The sequence below is a fragment of the Thrips palmi genome, unplaced genomic scaffold (assembly GCF_012932325.1).
Source record: "Thrips palmi isolate BJ-2018 unplaced genomic scaffold, TpBJ-2018v1 HiC_scaffold_3, whole genome shotgun sequence".
Lineage (NCBI taxonomy): Eukaryota > Metazoa > Arthropoda > Insecta > Thysanoptera > Thripidae > Thrips > Thrips palmi.
The window spans coordinates 10,345,172-10,365,711 of record NW_023144630.1 but is presented as its reverse complement, the minus strand read 5'-3'; the positions used below and the strand labels follow the sequence as shown (position 1 = coordinate 10,365,711).

Genomic DNA, 20,540 nt, shown 5'->3' with positions numbered 1-20,540 from the left:
CTCCCTCTTAAGATGGTAAGAGAGATAAGTACGTGATCAGTAATAACAGACTCCCAGCGCCTACAGCGTCGAGGATTTTCACCACTAACATTAAGCTTTGAGTCAAGTATGGCAATATTCAAAGTAAGAATATGACATAAAAAATTACATGAATAGTTGGTTCGTTCATATTACAATTTAAATCAAAGTCTCATGACATACAAATAAAAGTTAAAACTTTGAGCAACACTATCTAGTGAATCATTTAGAACAAACATATGAAAAACTACATATATCATATGAGGTCAATTGTGACTTCATGCAATGGCCTTAGTTCCACACACAACACCCAGTCTATACAGAAAACAGAAAATAAAGCAAAGATATCACTTTCCAAGATTGGCATTATTCAATGTTAAAAATCACACGAAAGGTTCTGGATAACATATTAAGCATTGTCAATTGCATAAAATAAACCTTAATCATTATTAGGAGGTCCTCGTCCAACTTCTAGTGCCACATGTTCATCAAAGGCACTTTGGAAAAGATCTGATGCTGGTTAGGAACTTCATGACAGTTTCATCCATGTCATGAATAATCTCCCTCTTAAGATGGTAAGAGAGATAAGTACGTGATCAGTAATAACAGACTCCCAGCGCCTACAGCGTCGAGGATTTTCACCACTAACATTAAGCTTTGAGTCAAGTATGGCAATATTCAAAGTAAGAATATGACATAAAAAATTACATGAATAGTTGGTTCGTTCATATTACAATTTAAATCAAAGTCTCATGACATACAAATAAAAGTTAAAACTTTGAGCAACACTATCTAGTGAATCATTTAGAACAAACATATGAAAAACTACATATATCAGATGAGGTCAATTGTGACTTCATGCAATGGCCTTAGTTCCACACACAACACCCAGTCTATACAGAAAACAGAAAATAAAGCAAAGATATCACTTTCCAAGATTGGCATTATTCAATGTTAAAAATCACACGAAAGGTTCTGAATAACATATTAAGCATTGTCAATTGCATAAAATAAACCTTAATCATCATTAGGAGGTCCTCGTCCAACTTCTCGTGCAACATGTTCATCAAAGGCACTTTTGAAAAGATCTGATGCTTTGGTTAGGAACTGCATGACAGTTTCGTTCATGTCATGGAAAATCTCCCTCTCAAGATGGTAAGTGAGATTACTAAGTATGCGATCAGTAATAATAGACTTCCAGCGCCTAGTGCGTCGAGGATTTTCACCACTAATATGAAGCTCTGAGTCAAGTATGGCATTATTTTCAAGTGTTGCCAATGCTTGTATGAATAGAAAAACATTTGGGCGGTACGCTCCAGTTTTATTACGTAGCATACGGTTGTGGGTCTCACATGAATTGTTCGTGCGGATTTCTGATTTGTAAAGGCACATCCATCTTCTTCGAGAAGGGGTTCTGATCCATTTCTGTTCCACATAATCAAAAAATGGATCAAGCAAGTAAGCCATCCGAATGTCCTCTTGAAGAGCAGCATTACGAAGACATCGCAGTCCAACCAGGAAATATCGCCTTGGTAAGAGGGAAATGGCTACAGCTTTCCGAATATAATGCACGATGTTGGGCAAATCTTTGCGATATCTGAAAATTCCTAGTTTCTTTGCCTTCTTGACGAAAGAACGCCCAAGGTGCCAAAGACAACCTTGGATTTCAGCTTCTGAAAGTAAGAAACAAACAAAAAAGATCACTCCACTATCAAAACCTGAACTGAAAATTGACCACTTGATCAAAGGTTGTCAAGTTTCAAAAACTTTCTTTGTTTTTCCGTCTATTTTTAGGGACTTTCTCCATACTCAAAAGGAGTATTATTGGGAAAAGTCTGCACATCACAAAATTGTTTTACTCACAAAAGAGCCATAGAGCTGACCCAGGGGTCAGCTCTATGATCCCAATAGTGAATTTTAACTACGAGAATGAGAGCAATACAGATATTTGGTGGGCAACATTAGAGACCATGTTTCCCAAATCAGACCCCTTAAAGAAACACTGAAAAAAGGTCAACCCCTCTTGCATCAAACTTACGAGGGAAGGATTCTTGCCACGCTTCTTGTTGTGCTTTCTCCCAGTCAGACAAGATAACATCGGGGTTCAAATTAGGACACAAATGTTTGAGCAAATTGAAAACTGCCATGTATGCTGACTTTGTGCGAGACTCCATGAGGAACCATCCAAGTGGAATAACCTGCAACATTAAAACAGAACACTTACAAAACAAAACCGGGTTAGAAAACAGAGTAGCAAAGTTTAAAACTTTTAACACTGATTCCATTCACAAATCGTTAAATGTGTAGGAGGAATTACATTGAGTGCTTATCATGAACCTGGGAAAGTCTCATACCATAGGAAATTTACTAATACATTAAATGAAATACAACAGTTGTGGGCAAACATTGCAGCAGGAAGACAAAATGACAACATAACTCTCACCACACCTCACTTAGCACCTGGTTAAGATCTTATACAAAACGATTCACCTTGAAAAACTTACACAATTGTTCCATGTTGTGACCAATACGAAGACCTGCCTAGATGATGGTAGAGCCGGTCTAGATTTGAATGTTCCATCTCCTTGAATAATCTTGAGGTTTTCCATAAACCGCAGCATTCTGGGTGAAAAAAAGGCGATGTGATGGGAGCCATCTGTAGCTGTAGTTGACCCAGCATACAGATTCTCAGAATCATCTATAGTTTTGGAGATTTTGTCATTTGACAACAATATTTGGGTCAGTTCCCTCATTGTGTGAGGAATTTGTGGATACTTATTCATTCGGGTCTTATACATGCTGCCACGTAAGCGTTTCAACGTCATCTTACAGCGAACCTTCCTGCTGTACCTATAAGAAACCAGACATTAGACATTGCGGTGGGGAATTCAGGTAATTCAGATGTGCTGGATAAAACAAACCTTTGGTCACTGCGAAATTGGTCCAGCAATTGCTCATAGTTGACATATCGCGCATCGTGAATTTCATCTAATAGGTTTTCCCTAAAGTGCCTCATGCCGACAAAGTCTGGATCCGGTGCGTGATTGTGATGTTGTGTTTCACGGAAGGATCCACCGTACTTATAGATTGCCCTGCCTCGGCAGCCTCTCTCGTAGAGCACGCATTTAAAGTAAACTGCGTTCCTTGTGTCGTCTGAGGCATGATACGCGTACCGGCCGTCACCTAGATGGTAGTAGTGCGAGCCAACTTTGAAACCATTTTCACATATCAGTCTAACGGCCCTTAAACCGTCAGCGAGCAGGGACAGCAGGATTAGCAGCAGCAAACTGTAAAATAGAAGCGCTGTCTTTGAAAACTTATCACGTGCGAGGGTAGTAGCAATGCTGTTGAAAACATAATGATACGTTACCTCCGAAATGAATTATGTGGCCCCATCATGTTTACTAGACAATTTCGTTCAAACAGGAATTCAATGAAAACTAACCGCACAGCAGAGGGAGGAGAAAAGATTCAATTCAATGCAATGGGTAATTGTACACAGTGGCTAAAGTTTTGTTTTTGTTTGTTCGCTGTCCAGCGGCCGTCTCTGGTTCCAGTCGATAGCATCGACAGTGGTTTCGAGAGTTCACTAGTCGCGGCCGAGTGAAGAAGAAGAAGAACCAAAAAAGCGTACTTTTAGGCACTTTTAATTCAAATATTTAAGTCCCCTTGCTTGGTAAAAGTTAATAAAAATATTAATAAGTAAATGCAACATATTTTGAGCGAATATTTGCACTTTACATGCGCTTGATTGAGTCTTTTGTGATTCTTCTTGTTCTTCACTCAGCCACGACTACAATAGTCGGTTTTTTAAACGAGAGGTTGGTGTGCCTGCTACCCAACGACGCATCTGACAACACTGCCGGTTTCCGTGACGCACCTCGTTGCCGGCTTTCCGTCTTCTCCGGAGGTGCTGTCGTTCTCTTGCTGACTAACGATACGTGTCTGTAGCCATTCTGAAGCTATCTTCGCGTAAGTAATATAAACTTCAGCAGTGTATTCGGGTTGTCAGACGTCGGTAGCACGGTTTTAATTTAGCCCCTAACTGCATCTGAAGTAGGAGTCAAGAGACCCGAGAAGAGTAGGCTCTCGCCGGCGGGTCAGCGAACGCGCTCGAACTGGCTCCGCCTCCCTATTGTCAATGCTCGGTTTTGTTCAATTTACAAGGAGGACACTCGAAAAGGATTCGGCCCAAATTAGAGGCCTGCGTGGGTCGGGTATTAAATACCCGTGAAGCCTAACTTCGTTGCTTGCTGTCAAAAACATTCCAGATTTCGCACGAACATAGTTTAATGACTGGATCAGCGCCGCTCAAACTTCTGCGCGTTTCGGTCCATTTACTTCTAAGTTATGGGCTTCACGGGTACTGAATACCCGCCCGGCGCAGGCCTGTACCAAAGGAAGCGGGATGACGGGACTCGGACGTGTAACCTTACTTTTCCCTTATTTTAATGTCCTCTAACTAAACCTATCATCCTTCGTCAATAGGAAAGCATGAATTGGCACCTGGCACTCAGTTCCTTTTTATTTTTCTGGTAATAATTTCCCTACGCTAGCCTTTTGTCATAACGTTTTACTGTGTACTCTCTTTTCCCGCCAAAGCGGTCAGGCTATTCTCATTGGCAGTGGTTGGGGCGCCCAGCATGCACCGCAGTCCTCAGTAGCCCCGTTGCGGCTGGCTTGCACGGTCAAACATTTTAAACGGGAAACGTTATAAACGGTAGAAGAATGAACGCGATTGTTGACTCGGGAGTTCAGTTTTGCAACGTTATATGCGGGTAACGTTATGAGCGGGACCTGCTGTATCTCTTGCTCCTCCTTTTCAAGTTATCGGGACGTTTTTGTGAACATGGAGAAGAGAAACATAACCTGTTTGTTCTGTTCCCCTGTTTCCTGACATCTTGGCGTTTGTTGTCATAGTTTTGAATACACTGGTCAAGCAGTGCTCTGGCTTATGAGTGACGTATTCGGATTGATTGGATCTATCCTGCTATTGTTCTTGGTCATTTGTGGCTTAAATGTCACTTCATTTGATGGAATGCATTACTCACAGTTTGAATAGTATGAAGTGAATTGTCAAACAAATGATTTTCATTGCATTTCAGTCGTAGTCATGATGAGCGAGAATGAATCCTTAACTTGTAACAGCAAAAATGTGAATTGTGTTGACATTCTGATCTTTTGAAAGTAATCAAGTTTAGAAAATGACATAAGCATGTGTATTAATGAGGAAGAAGGATAAGCTCGTCATTTTGTCACAATAATGTGCAGTTTCCTTTACATATTAATTGGCCTTGTTTACTTATTTCAGAATTAAGGGGAGGTTCTGGTGAAAATGCTATTTTCTCCTATATAGGTCCCACTGTGAAAATTTGTTAAAAATCTGATGTCTTATCAAGTATTTATTAAAAATTTTCATTGGGGAGGCACATTCCATGCCCTGAACCCAGTCGCAGAGCCTTTTTCTCCCATTTAGACTATAACTTTAAAAATCTTCTTGCGCATACTATTTTGTCGTAAAAGGTTGGCTTAGACATTTTTCACTTCTTCGATTCATTTTTTAAAAATGCCGGCATGCACATCTCAAAATGTCAATTGCATTTTTATTCGCAAGCTTTCTTACCAAGCATTTCACTATAATTGATCAAAAATGTACAAAATAGTCAAATTTTAGGGACTTTTCAGCTTTAAAAGCTAATAGCTAATAATATAATGGAAGTTTTGAGCTCTGCATGCCGGTATCTTTTGAAAATGAGTCGAAGAAGTGAAAAATGTCAAGGTCAACCTTTTACGACAAAATAGTATGCGCAAGGAGATTTTTTAAGATACAGCCAAAATAGGCTCAAAAAGACTCTTCGACTGGGTTTACAGCCTGGCATGTGCCTTCAAGAGTCAAATTTTAGTCTCCTCAATGAAAAATTTTATATTCCAAACAAATTATGACTGTAGGATCCATTTGGAAAATGGCAAGATTTTCACCAGAACCTCCCCTTAAATGCCGCGATGCCCGAAAAAAGGGCATTATGGCCCAGATAAATACCCTTACATGCTTCAGGTAAATTTTTAATTACTTTGTACCCATTTTCATTAAGTTCAATTTTCTTTTGCTTTGGGTAATTGTTGCCACACTTCTTTTAACAAGGGGTGGCTTTTTAAATTTTGTCCATGCTGCTAATGTAACTGTTGGCGTTCTATTTCAGCGTGAATCAAACTGGACTGCTTCAACGCACCCTAGCCATGACAAAGCTGTCTTTCAGGTATGGAGCATTTGCATGTTTAGTTTTGGTGCAGTACCAATCAATCCTTTATGAGTATTGTTAAAATTGTGTGGTTAACTGTGTGTAATTTCACTGTTAATAGCAATCAAGTAGTCTGGCAGTAGATTCAACTAGAAACCGACCAGCTATGTCGCAGCATTGTTCAGGAGAAACACCATTGGATTTAAGTGGACACAAGCAGACATATCCTTCTTCCTCTGCAAGTTTTGCCCCAGTAAGATTCTTGTCATTCAATATCTCATTTTGATGTATTTGGTTCTGAAACTCAAATTCTTATCTCGTGGTTTTTTTTATCACTCAGCCTGACAGAATGCGCACTGATCTATACCAGAAGAACGTTGCCTTTCAACCAAGAGCGGTTCAGAATGAATGGCAGCAGTCTCGTCGTGATGTTTGGGAGGAAAGAGACAGGGACAGGCAGACTCCTTCTACCTCTGAAACATGGACCCCAGTATGTGTCATGTCATTCATATCATTTTGATGTAATTAGTTTTTAACTTTACATTCTTATCTCATTTATTTTTTAAAAAATCACTTCAGCCTGACAGAATGCAAAGTGAACTTAACTGGAGGGAACACACTGCTCAAGCAACAGGAATTACCCAAGGAGAGCAGTCTCAAGTTTGGCAGGGAAGAAACAGGCAGACACCTTCCGCCTCTGCATCTTGTGCTCCAGTAAGTTTCTTGTCATTTAAAATCTCATTTTGATGTATTTGGTTCTGAAACTCTAATTCTTATCTCGTGGTTTTCATTATCTCTCAGCCTGACAGAATGCGCACTGATCTATACCAGAAGAACGTTGCCTTTCAACCAAGAGCGGTTCAGAATGAATGGCAGCAGTCTCGTCGTGATGTTTGGGAGGAAAGAGACAGGGACAGGCAGACTCCTTCTACCTCTGAAACATGGGCCCCAGTATGTCTCATTTCATTCATATCATTTTGATGTAATTAGTTTTTAACTTTACATTCTTATCTCATTAATTTTTTAAAATCTCTGCAGCCTGACAAAATGCAAAGTGATCTTGACTGGAGGGAACACACTGCTCAAGCAACAGGAATTACCCAAGGAGAGCAGTCTCAAGGGTGGCAGGGAAGAAACAGGCAGACACCTTCCGCTTCTGCATCTTGTGCTCCAGTAAGTTTCTTGTCATTGAATATCTCATTTTGATGTATTTGGTTCTGAAACTCAAATTCTTATCTCGTGGTTTTCATTATCTCTCAGCCTGACAGAATGCGCACTGATCTATACCAGAAGAACGTTGCCTTTCAACCAAGAGCGGTTCAGAATGAATGGCAGCAGTCTCATCGTGATGTTTGGGAGGAAAGAGACAGGGACAGGCAGACTCCTTCTACCTCTGAAACATGGGCCCCAGTATGTCTCATTTCATTCATATCATTTTGATGTAATTAGTTTTTAACTTTACATTCTTATCTCATTTATTTTTTTAAAAATCACTTCAGCCTGACAGAATGCAAAGTGAACTTAACTGGAGGGAACACACTGCTCAAGTAACAGGAATTACCCAAGGAGAGCAGTCTCAAGGGTGGCAGGGAAGAAACAGGCAGACACCTTCCGCCTCTGCATCTTGTGGTCCAGTAAGTTTCTTGTCATTCAATATCTCATTTTGATGTATTCGGTTCTGAAACTGTAGTTCTTATCTCGTGGTTTTCATTATCTCTCAGCCTGACAGAATGCGCACTGATCTATACCAGAAGAACGTTGCCTTTCAACCAAGAGCGGTTCAGAATGAATGGCAGCAGTCTCGTCGTGATGTTTGGGAGGAAAGAGACAGGGACAGGCAGACTCCTTCTGCCTCTGAAACATGGGCCCCAGTATGTCTCATTTCATTCATATCATTTTGATGTAATTAGTTTTTAACCCTACATTCTTATCTCGTTTATTTTTTAAAATCTCTGCAGCCTGACAAAATGCAAAGTGAACTTGACTGGAGGGAACACACTGCTCAAGCAACAGGAATTACCCAAGGAGAGCAGTCTCAAGGGTGGCAGGGAAGAAACAGGCAGACACCTTCCGCCTCTGCATCTTGTGGTCCAGTAAGTTTCTTGTCATTTAATATCTCATTTTGATGTATTTGGTTCTGAAACTCAAATTCTTATCTCGTGGTTTTCATTATCTCTCAGCCTGACAGAATGCGCACTGCTTTAAAGGTGAATTATTGTTTTGGGATACCCTTTTTTTGTTTTTTACGTCCCTACATATCTCTTCCTATATTGAGGTCTGTTCCATAATATTCTTTTATTGCAGGAACGGGACTTATCTCAATTGGGAAGTCTGTCAAATGGAGATGAGGTGCTGAGTGATAGAGAAATGAAAGATGAAGGAGTTGATTATTGGCTTCGTAAGCCTGAGGGCCACCCAGGTGCAGGTGTTGATCATTTTGCTGAGGTAAGTTATTGGATGTTATTTATTCATTCAGGTACAGTTGAAGAGGTTGCTGATTTCTTTTTTGTTTTGCATCTTTGCAGGGTGGAGGTTATAAATATATGGATGACAATGGTGATGGTGATATCATTGAACACAATGATAATAATGAACATGATGAACCCGTAGATAATAATGATAAACACGTAGAAAAGAAAGATGAATGTGAAGAAGATGAAAATAATAATGATGATCATAAGAGTTTGAATGATGATGATTATGAAGATGTGGATGAGAGGGTGACTGTTATCCAAGGTAGTAGCTCCAACTTTGGAGCTATTTACCTTCCAAAAGTCAACAAGGTTTGTCATCATTTTAGGGTGGTCGCAATTTTTTACCAAAAGCTTGTGCAGTTTATTTCCAACAGTTGACCGTTCTGTTTGTGTCACAGCCTAATGATGTAGATGCAGGGAAGTTACAGGATATTCAGAAGCCTGCTGAAGTGAAACCAAAGAAGCAGAAGGGTAAGAATAGTTAATGTTAAAATGTTGAGATTATTTTACAGCGCCCATTGAATTTTAGTTAAACAGTTTGATGATTAATTTGCAGGCAAGACTCAAGGTAGGCAGAAATCAAATCTTGATGGTCTGACGGAGAAGGCCACCAAGTACTTTAATGCCAAAAAAATACAGTGTGAGTCTGTAGAAACCCCAGCTTCTCCAAAGAAAGCTCACCCAAGGAATACCTCTGTAAGGAAGGCCCCTGCAAGGAAGGCATCTGCAGCAGTTGAGAAGAATGCTCCAAAGCAAAAGAACCCTCCCAAATACAAGCGAATAATTGCTGAAGGTGAGTTGTTGTAGGTCGTTTGAGAACACATAGTATAAGTGTTGCAATGGCATGATTCTATTTTTATTATCCATAGTCCATATGAAAGGCCTGCTGAGCCTCGCTTATCCATTACAAGAACATTTAATCTTGTGACAAGGTTTGTCGTTGAACATTAAAACAAAAGTAGATTCATGTCAAGACAATACTTCTTATGTGTTTTCCTGTGCTGCTGATCATCTGGCTAGTGTACAATACTCTGCCAAATTATTCCATATTTGATGCTTGACAAAACATTTTTAATTTCGTCTACCTTCCTTATTTGATCAAAGCTGGAAAATGTGTCCGATTTCAATGTCAATAGGTCGTTCACTCATGCATACCCAAATTCATTGTGGTATAAATTTCTTCCATCCCAGTAGTATAATTGTTTAACATCTCTTTCTTTGGTGCAGATGATTTTTCCGATGAAAACTCTTCAGACTCGGAGGAGTTTTTGTGATTGCTGGCCTTCCATTTTTTTTTTGTCACGTACTCATCTCTAATGATAACAGAATAAACAATACATTTATAACAAGATGTTTCTTTTTGTTTTGTTTTTTCTTCAAGCCAAACAAAGTGGTGGATGATACACAGTAAAAACCAATTGCCATTAAACAAACTGATAAAAATTGTATTGAAAATCACACCAAGGAGGGTCCTAAAAGCCATAAGGGTGCTGTAGTTTGTGAAAAGAGAGGCTTATGATATGAATTTTGAGTAGATTATTAAGGTCTCAGATATTTTTGAGCTCTTCAATTCTAAAATAAGTACAAACACAGTGCTGTTATAGTACAAACAGAGCTCAACAGGATATCTATTATCTTTCTGAAAGGGAAAAGTTAGAAATCTGTTTTAGGGTTGCAACAACAAAATGGTGCTCCTTTAAAAGGAAGATTTTAATGTAGACAAATTTTTGGTCAAAAGCAAACCTGAGGACAATCCATATTTGTCCTAAGACCACTTAAATTATGGCACAAGTATTCTAAATATTATGTTATCTGTTACAGGATCTTCTACAGACGGATCAGAGTCCTCTGATGAAGTTTGTTCTCTTGTGGAAGTAATAGAGGAGGAAATAAAGTCTGGAACTGTTAATGAAGCTGGAACTGCTAAGGAATCTGACACTACTGCAGAGGTTATTTTTAATTTTATTCTCATGTGTTTTGTGTTTCTATCAGTTCTGAGTACAAACTTGACTATCTTAAAGGAATAAAATTGTAATTAATTGCAATCTTTTTACGACTCTCCAAGCCAGTGTCCTGTTTGCTTGAAACATGTTAGCAGACCATTTAAGTGTGATGAATGCTCAAACTGGTTTTGCTGGGATTGTTTTGATATGTGGCTAGATTATCGAGGCAACTGCCCTTTGTGCCGTGATGAAAAAGACCTAGAAATAGTTCCTGATGAGACCAACACTGTAACATAAAATTTGTTGCTAATTTTAATTAACATTCTGTGACAAAAATTTGCTATTATAATTACACTTTGCTTAATACACCATTTACAGTACTGATAAATCATTATTTTATTCCTTTTCTGTCATAGTAAATATCCATATCCTTGACACCTCATCATTCATATACAGAGAATTTGATTCTTTTTTTCAGGTGTTATCGAAGGGGACAAGGGGAGTGAAACTTAGTTCTGTTCAATTAGATATTCTTTGGAAATTAGACTCTGAGCTAGCTCACAAACACCTTGGTCTCCCCTCAAGAACTTGCTCTGCTGAGCCTAACAAAAATTGGGGTGAACCGATGGACAATGACGAATTCCAAACATTTATACAGCTAGTGAAAAGAATGTGGATGAGAGCTTCATTGTGCTTCGAAGCGTACCTGGATGAACATCTTAGATGTTGGGGTCTCAGGGTCAACAAGCACCATGAAGGAAAATTGTGAGTAATTTTCTTCTCTTTTCACTTATATTATCTTAAAAGGTAAATAAATTCACTCCGAATATTATTTCTATTTTCATTCACAGAAGTATTTCAATGTCATCTGTAATGAAAGAGATGGGATGGCTTGCCTGTGCCCCCACAAACGAAATGTGTCCCACCAGCCACAGGTACCTAAGATCTCCCACATCAAGCAACAGTTATCTTGGTGGTCCCATCTCTTTGTCTAATTGGGCGCCTACAAAGGATTGTACAGTCAGATGTACTGCACACATTAACTGTGATGAATCAGGAAAATATCACCTTTTGACAGTGCGTCCACTTGAACCACAAACCCCTATCCTGTGGAACTATGGATTCAACCGTGCAAAATCATTCCCATGTATGCATCCGACTTCAGCGTGGAAGCTGGTAAGTGAAATTAAGTTAATTTCTCTTCATGTTACAAACATTCTACGTCACTTACTGTACATACCCTACTAAACTGAACATAAACTGTCTGTACAGACTGAATGCTGTAACTACGATGAAGAGGCTACAACTGAGGACCCGGTCTCTTTCTAGTGCACTATTACATTGTAAAACTTAATCATAAGTTGATTTTACTTCTGCTTCATCTTAACTAAGTGCTTGTAAATTATTTAAATGTCACATTGCAATTAAACAGTTGTCACATCATTTCTGTATTTCTATATTCTGTATTCTATCTGTTCTTTATTTGTTTTCATCTTGTCTAACCTACTTTGTAGCTAGAACCAAGGATGAAAACCTGATGTAGGGATGAACAAATCCTATTCATTTAAAAAGAGTTTCAAGTATGCTGCATACTTTATTTCTGCTCCTTGAAACATGGTTTAAGTTAGCAAAAGAAAGACTTGAAAGCACGTAACACAATGAAAGCAGTCACACAGCAAAGGTACAGCTCGCACTACACAGACACATTGAGTACTTTAAATTTGTTCTTGGCTTCCCTGTCATCCGCCACTTTATTGGGTGATCAGAGACAGCACATTTACGAAGTTTGATGATATGATGCATGGAACATAAACTAAATATGCTTCGTAACCCAATCCTTTATTCATATTTTATTCACAGCAACATTTAGCAGAGAAGTACAAGAGGCAACAGAAAGTTTGATGTAAAGAACAGAAGTGCTTGAAGCACTTGGTATGTAACAGGGGATCACTTCACATACACAAACAATTCATTAAAAATATGAGACACATTTTATGCATCCCTTGAACGAACACCTTTGTAAACTGACCTATTGGTAAGAATTTTGAACAGAGCTCAGTTTAATTCCTCGTATTGTAAGCCAAAATCCTTGTTTGGGCTTCTATTAGCTGCGAAGAAGATCCCTGAACTTTGCTCTATCATTCAAATGATGAAAGGGACTAACTCTCTTGAGCCACTACATTAAAAATTTCCAAAGCCTAGAATTGATAAGTTTTGAAGGGCACAACCAATTTTAGGCCATTGAAGTGAAGCACCCTTCCTTGGTTTGACTTCCTTCCTCAATCCCTTGAAGTATACTACTTCAGATACCTTCTTTTAACTATTACTACAAGCTATAGAAGTTGTATAGGGCATACTTGATGATTCAGCTTTTGCCCTCAGTTACAGACACCAATCATCAAGGCTCCTAATTGGAACGCCAAATTTGAACATTAGTAGAGACCCATTAATTAACATACATCTGAACGTTAGATACATAACTTAACAAAATATTTTTTTAAAAATGAGTTATGACCTTGTTAAAAACTATTTACATGCTCTTTTGAAATATAATTAACTAAGTTAAAAATAACTTCTTGTCTTGGTGCCATTTTAGGGGTTACAAATAAATTACAACTTTAACTTAATAGAGTGCATCGAAAGAGCGGAAGCCCAGAACAAAAGCCAAGGATCTCCCCTCACTATCAAGTTTAACCTAGATGAATCTCAACGTGGATGATGCATTCTACGAATATGGTCATTCAAATGGAAGGCTGAACCTGATAAAAGCTTGTAGCATATTGGACAACAATTTTTTTTCTGTTGTGGTTGTTTTTTTTTATACTTTTTCAAGATGAGCTGTTCCAGATGTTCCAGCTGCGTAGAATGGTGACGTCTGATGTGCGTCAATAATCGATTCAGGCGGCCCATGCCACCTCTGTAAGACTGGTTACAAGCTGGACACTGTAAGATTGATTTACTTGGTGAAATCAGTTTTGTTCTTGAAATTTCGAGCTGTTGACCAGTGTCCTTGCAGCTGATACATGCCGACACAGGTTTGCCAGAAATCTGAAATTGAGAAAACAAAATTAGTACGATGATGAATGAAAGGTAATCAGATTTTGTGTAAATCTAAGAATTCGGCAATAAATACAGTCCAAGTTTCTTGCAGGGATCCACAGAATCTTACTAGTCACTCATCAAATTGAATTTGAAAGCATGACTTAAGGCTTAATGCCACCGGCTAACTTTCCCACTAAACAGTTGCTTCTGTGCCTCTCAGACAACAAGTAAATCTTGAGATACTATCTATGTAAAACCAATTTGCAAAACCCAAAGTTTACCTTTTTTAAATGAAAATGGTGACATACCTGACGTTTTCTATCTTTGATGGGAGGACTTGGATGTGAAAATTTAGCACAGACATGTGAAAATGGATGCTGCTCAGGGGTGAAGAGATTTCCACCCTCCAAATAGGTCCTCAACTGATCAGGTTGAAAGGCTACAAGAAAAGGAGTCATATCTAAATGCATTTCTTCAGATCCACTGAGGAGGAAATAAAACAAAAGAAATAAATAAGTAAAAGGTCCAGGTGTTACTTGCAACAATATTATGAACTAAAATCCACTAAAAAAAAAAAATATTTAAAATATTAAAACTTACAAACATGCACATGTTGGTGAAGTCAATCCATAAGGAATCCATGACACTGTAGCAAAGTTAACAGCTTCTGAAATATTGTTCCCCATATTAAAACCAAAGTGAATGGCATTGGGATGAATTATCACAAATTCTCCAGGTTTCTGAATAAACTGTGGGACAAATGTTTGAAATGAGTTGTTTCTTTCATTAATTGCACAAAGAAGCAAATAATTATGGACATTTATTTTTTAAATATGAAAAAAAATGATTTACCTTTATGTGAGGAATACTGTATTTATCTAAAAAATGCTGTGTCAGCATGGCATGTTTGTGACCTAAAATGTTACGGCATGCCCTGTGACTAAGATCCAGTCGCACTTGTGAAAGATAAAAGTCAACAAGCCCAACATACCCAGGAGGTATCACATACCTAAGAGTAAAAGAAAAAGAAAAAAGGAATCAGTCAAATTTAATTGATCAAATCAATTGAAAATTTGATAGCAATGTGCCTACATTTAGAGGCCATTAATAACAGAGTGCTCCAATGAGACACAAACCTACATCAAAAACTTACCACACTTTCCAGTGTCCATAATGGAGGAAATTAATGCTCCATAAAGATGCATGTTCAATACGGGCCACAAATGATGAATGCGTAGATCCAACATAAAAGGAAGGCCTTGCTAACCCAGGGTACTTAGCAGATTGAAAATTTAAGATTGTGTTCAATCTGGAGAGAGAAAAACCAGAAAAGATCTCAACAGGTGCACCATTAAATTTAATATCATCACAGTGTAATATTGCATCTTTTCTTTTCCCATTGTACTGAGGGTCATCACTTTCCAGAGTGCCACTAATGTCACAGTTATTGCATATTCTGTGGCCAAGTCCATTCGGTCTGCTGTGGTGTTTCAGTTCTGCTTTGAAAAAAGGTGAAATATCTTCAGCCATGGACTTCATATCATTACACTTTGCAAGAAGGGACCCCCTTCCAGCCAGCAACTTTTCCACCTCTGCCATGATGCTTTCCTTCGGATTCAATACATTTTCAGCATAGGCATCAAGAATTTTCCAGTAATGATCAAAGAGTGCTTCTGTACCCAGTACGGCAAACATGGAAGAGCTGAAAGGTAAAATGAAAAAGCTAGTTAAAACAAGGTCAGTGATGAACATTGACTATTAGTTCAGTCGTTATTTTAATAGAGCAAAACTCACCAGCAAGAATCTTCTGAGTAGGCAGCAGGATGATTAGCCTTGTTTAAGAAAACAGATGAGTCTTCTATACGAGGCTCAATGCTTCTGTATCCAAAAACCAGGTTATCAGGTCTATAAAAAATTTGCATTTGTACAGCTGCTTGATCTAACATCAGACCGCTCAAGAGGTCACCCAAAGATGTTTTTCGAACACAACTTTCAGGCAGGCAAACCTTAAAGTTGAATAAAACACAGTGATTTAAATAGTTCTGAATTAAAAAGACCCAATCAAACACTCTTCTTGTACCTTGATAGCACCCTTGGCCTTGATTTGGCCACATTCCTCTAAAAGATTAAGGAAATTGGGAAAATTTCTAAGGGTGTCTTCTGTGACATTTACTTCTGCTACTTCTGCTGCTTCTGCGCCAATTCTCCACTTTAAATCACTCATCATGAAAGCAAATACCAAAAATAGATCTTTCTGCCACTGATGCAGTCCACATACAGTGTCAGCAAAATGGTTACCACAACTGCCAATAAGGGCAGAGCACACTCTTGGCAGTCATGCAGTCTTGTCAAATCTACTGATCCATTTTCCACGTGCCACCAAATTCGCCCAAAACAACCTGTCTGTGAAGAAATAAAGAAACAGAATGAAACACATAATGTATTAAATATTAATTTTTTGTTTTTGGTTATTTTAATGATTAGGATAAATGCAGCAACTTACCAAAGACAGGAGTACACATGATCTTAGTCGGACATTTGATTGGGTACAGCCAAACAGAATCCGTTGCACCGGCTCTGAAGAAACGACAACAGCTTGGAAGGATGAACCATTCATTTCAAATGTAGGAAAAGCACATGGCAAAAAAGAAGTTGTCTGAAATGAAGAAGAAAGGTAAACTTTGAATGACCTGCGTCTGAGAGCCAATTTCAACAATAACTACTTATTACTGGTACTTTGTTTAATTTTTTTTCTATTTTTGGTAATTAAGGAAGCAGTCTTGAGACTGTACCACAGTAATTCCGAGGCACAAAGAATGTTTATTTCTATTCTGATATGTATTTGTACCCAATGGAGCAAGTTTTCCGCTTCAAGTCCCAAAATTAGCAACACAGAACGGAATGCAAGAATTGGTCGTGCAATGCAATATGAAAGCCTTAACCACAAGTGCCTCACAAGTGATTCACAAACAATACTAATACTAGAGAGATCATACTAAATGTAAATTGAGGTACCAAAGAAAGCAAGGGTGCATCTATGTGTTTGTCCATGAAACTTTCTTTCCTTGTATGAATGGCCATCAAAAGAGAAAGAACTCAAAGGAAGAGATGTATTCTCAGCTTTCACCATTTCAGCTCTTAAATATCATACCTTCCTTCTCTGTTGGGATCCATCGTCAATTTAATTAAGACTGGAGGCTTGGGCGGGTCAGCCGAGGTTTCACATGGTTGAATGCTGACCAATGGCTGTTGCTGGACTGGGTCCAATCTACTCTTGTCAAATGTACTGCAGCTGAATCCATTTTCCATAGCCACCAAATTAACTCATAACCACCAGTCTGCAAAGAATAAATAAACAGATAAGACAACTAGACACAAAATGCATTTAAAAATAAAATGATCAGCATAGGTGAAGTGTTCGGCAACTTTTAATATGGACAGGAGAAGCAAGCATACCTATGACTGGAGTGATGATGGTATCTGTTAGACGTTTGGTTAAGTACAGCTAAACAGAACCAAGCTCTGAAAAAACAACCACTGCTCAGAGGATGCACCATTGATTTCATATGTACATTGCAAAACATCAATCTGTCAAAACCAAGAAGAAAGATATTCCGTTATGGCTTTGCCAGAGTAATATAAGATAATGATCTTCTTTTAGTCTCACATTTTTCCTAAGAATGTGTGGGTTTTGAATTTGTCTTGCAGGCACTGTCGAATTTAAAATGACAAAACAAAGATGGGCTTGAGAGGAACTTGTTTGTTATCGGATTTGAAATTCCAGAGGTGAAAGAGATTGGATGAAACCCTCGGTTCCAGTTTGGGATACCTGTGAATCAGACACTAATATTAGATAATTGGTAACGGGCAGCAAACAGATTGCAATCTAAAAGTTCCGTAACTTTGATGGCAAGCTAATGTTGAGAAAAGGGAAGTGATTCTTGAAACAATGTACAGAATCAATTTATACTTACAAGCATGCACATTTTACTTATGCCAGTATCTACTCTCACTGAGTTGCATCAAAGCAGCCTGAGGGCAGTGGGGCTTTCTAAGAAACAGGATTGCTCAGGTGCAAGCAAAATCAATTCAAAGTTTCAAAACTAATGAATTTGGCAGTGTGACACAATGAAGGATGTATCAACAAATCAATGACATAATCATGGAAGTTTAAAAGAAACAGGACTCACAACAAATATTCACAAGCAGCAAAGTCCTGGTCATTTGAATTCAATTTTTTTTAGCGCATTGAATGTTTATTCACAAAGAAAAATAAGTGTTCATTATTGCTTTTGAATTTACAGAAACCACAAGACCAAATGTCACCTCGATGATAAAACAAAGATAAACAAATAACGTGTGACAAAAGCCCTATGACGGAATTGAGAGTGATGTCCTGTTTCCACTATGACGATATTGCATCGAAGGCACAATAGAGTGGTAGCCCTTAGTGATAACTTCAAGTACTGCAGGAGCATCTTTCTGGTGACATTTCATGACATGAAAAACTAATCGTTTGAGACAGTCAGCGGTACCTTTGAAGCACATCCAACAAGTGGGGCATTCGACAAGCAACATCATTGAACAATGACAGGGATTCTTCGGTGATTTGGTGTTGAAAGCCAGGCTGCCTGTGCAATGATTGAGGCACTTTTGCACAAAACTATCCCACATTGATTCCAATTCTTCATTGGGTGCATCTTCATCAACTTTTATGTTTATTAAATCTTCTTGTACATCGATAGATCCCACCTGCAAGAACAAATGGATAAAACAAATAATCAAATGAAGATTTAAAGGGGGTAGGGGTGGGACTCAGAAGAAAAGATGATGATGAGAGAAAAATACAAACCTCATCAAAGTAATTTGGTAACTGACCACAGCAGTTCATTGACGACACACTCTTACATGACACTTGCTGATGGGTAGTCTCCCATGAATGAGTTGTATCACTTGATTGTTGCTTGATGGGAATCGATACTTGAGAGTTCTGATTATTTTGAAGAAATTCTTTTTTAACAAAAGTAAATTTTTCACTCAATTCTTCCTTGATCACGTCAGAAGGAGAGGCAGTATGGACATGTTGACAGAGTGAGGGATCTACACTGCCTTTACAACATGACATGTCACTGGAACATGGAAAAAAACAAAACCCTTGAGAAGAGTTACAGTTAAAATTATAATCGATTGATCGAGTCATCAACTACCTGATGCAGCAAGATGAAAGGGGTTAAGAAGCATGCGATTGCGTGTCGTGGTCGTGTACCCTGCACCGCAACGACACTACCTGCGTACTTTGACAGTTCCCATCAATGATGTGAGTCCAATCCTTTTCATTAAACATTAAATATGTTTCTCCGTCGATCTGGTATGGAACAGGCTAGAGGCTCCTACGGCCAGTCAGGCCCGCTGGCATACACAACAAGAACGATCTAGTTTTCATTTGCTCCTAGTCGAAGTAGGGGATGATTAGGTGTCGTTCGACGTTCTACTTCAAACTTGATTGAATCACTCAAACTTTTCTTAAAAGACAAAACAAAAAAAAACAATAAAACAGAAAACAAACAAACAAATTGGTGCTGAGCAGACTACACGCTTCTCCTTTCACTTGTTGATTAGTTATTCGCACGTTGGGATGGGCGGCGCCGAGCGCATGCGCAAGGCGCAGCTCCACCCCACCCCACCCCTGCCTCTCTCTCTTGTTTTGAACTAGTTCGTAACGGTCATTGCAGGGCCGTAGGCTAATATGCCCGAGAGCGAAGGCCATTTACATTTATGCCCCCCGTCGACGCTGCATTTGTAATAATTTGCAAACTGTGCTCAAAGCAATTCTTTAGATGCGGGAGTGAAAATTACTGAGCTTGGACTTGATGTTTGGTACCAGTGAATGACAAGAGCCTTGCGTCCTGAGTCCCTGACCGGCTTCAGCCAGCTTAAGCTCGTCAAGATTGTCCAATGAAGAATTATGAGGTAAGAATTTCCCGTTATTAATGTCTTGCTGCAGTTTCTATCGTTGTTCCTGTGTCCATTCTTGTAGAAGCTATCGTCAAAATTAGCCTCAATCATTCCAGTGCCCTTGTGTCGCGTAACGTTTTCCTTTGATAAGGAAATTTGATCACGATTCCTTTGTTGCAGTATTGGAGCAGTAAACTTAAAGCAGAAATTAGCAATTTGGATGTGATGGATTCGGAAACTGATGCCAATTGTTGACACTATTCGGCGTTGGAGCTCCCTTTGAGGTTAGTACACCGCTCACTGTAATTCCAACAGTGAAGTTGGTGCCACATACCAATGAGTTTCAGTTCTTTGGTCCATTTTACAGTTTGGAGAGTGAACATCCATTCTTTCTTCGGAGATCATTGTTCTGAACACTGCCACATTCTTTTCTACCCAACTGCCTGGTGAGTGATCCTTAAATCATAACATATTGCTTGTCCAATATTATAATTGTACTAGGCAGAGACATATTGTTTATTACATTTGCTCAAAATATCGTACAATAGACACTTAAAAGTAGGGCCCTGTAATATTTTTTGAATTAAATTTTGGAATGCAACCATTGCATACGCTGTCTGTGAGCTGCTTCGGCCAGACTCTGCTCGTGGTTTGAGTTAATCGGATTGCCGCCCTGAGTGCCCCATCTGCTGTGAGCTTGCATAGGCCAACTGCTGCGATGAAATGTGGGAGTCAGTGTATTGTCTGTGAGCTGCTTCGGCCAGACTTTGCTTATGGTGTGAGCTGACGTAGTGGCCGCCTTGAGTGTTGTTTAATGTTGGACCAGCCTGAGCCCAGCATCCCAAGTGAGATGAATCGAACTGTTCTCT

At 38.9% G+C, this 20,540-nt stretch overlaps 3 protein-coding genes and 1 long non-coding RNA gene across 4 annotated transcripts; 2 read left to right on the top strand and 2 right to left on the bottom strand.

Moving 5' to 3' along the window:
• Window positions 1–312: 312 nt before the first annotated feature.
• On the bottom strand, window positions 313–3,545 carry LOC117648159. The gene is made up of 5 exons (XM_034390414.1): window positions 3,389–3,545; window positions 2,940–3,305; window positions 2,523–2,868; window positions 2,057–2,216; window positions 313–1,691 (listed from the first exon to the last, which is right to left on the bottom strand). Exons 1-5 carry the CDS (start codon window positions 3,415–3,417, stop codon window positions 1,036–1,038), a joined length of 1,557 nt encoding a protein of 518 aa, XP_034246305.1. The 5' UTR covers window positions 3,418–3,545; the 3' UTR covers window positions 313–1,035.
• A 2,470-nt stretch (window positions 3,546–6,015) lies between these two features.
• Window positions 6,016–12,117, top strand: LOC117648132. The gene is made up of 20 exons (XM_034390381.1): window positions 6,016–6,073; window positions 6,219–6,275; window positions 6,379–6,510; window positions 6,598–6,747; window positions 6,837–6,971; window positions 7,059–7,208; window positions 7,296–7,430; window positions 7,518–7,667; window positions 7,757–7,891; window positions 7,979–8,128; window positions 8,216–8,350; window positions 8,438–8,464; window positions 8,562–8,702; window positions 8,783–9,040; window positions 9,130–9,202; window positions 9,288–9,524; window positions 10,553–10,680; window positions 11,153–11,439; window positions 11,526–11,850; window positions 11,947–12,117. Exons 1-20 carry the CDS (start codon window positions 6,065–6,067, stop codon window positions 12,001–12,003), a joined length of 2,871 nt encoding a protein of 956 aa, XP_034246272.1. The 5' UTR covers window positions 6,016–6,064; the 3' UTR covers window positions 12,004–12,117.
• A 204-nt stretch (window positions 12,118–12,321) lies between these two features.
• On the bottom strand, window positions 12,322–19,311 carry LOC117648070. The gene is made up of 14 exons (XM_034390237.1): window positions 18,924–19,311; window positions 18,569–18,845; window positions 18,252–18,468; window positions 17,384–17,545; window positions 17,173–17,304; window positions 16,868–17,054; window positions 16,220–16,372; window positions 15,797–16,119; window positions 15,511–15,722; window positions 14,870–15,418; window positions 14,569–14,725; window positions 14,317–14,465; window positions 14,025–14,199; window positions 12,322–13,722 (listed from the first exon to the last, which is right to left on the bottom strand). Exons 8-14 carry the CDS (start codon window positions 15,941–15,943, stop codon window positions 13,381–13,383), a joined length of 1,731 nt encoding a protein of 576 aa, XP_034246128.1. The 5' UTR covers window positions 15,944–16,119; window positions 16,220–16,372; window positions 16,868–17,054; window positions 17,173–17,304; window positions 17,384–17,545; window positions 18,252–18,468; window positions 18,569–18,845; window positions 18,924–19,311; the 3' UTR covers window positions 12,322–13,380.
• A 132-nt stretch (window positions 19,312–19,443) lies between these two features.
• On the top strand, window positions 19,444–20,502 carry LOC117648298. The gene is made up of 3 exons (XR_004587886.1): window positions 19,444–19,686; window positions 19,852–19,955; window positions 20,039–20,502. It is a non-coding gene; the product is annotated as an uncharacterized LOC117648298 (long non-coding RNA).
• The last annotated feature ends 38 nt before the right edge of the window (window positions 20,503–20,540 follow it).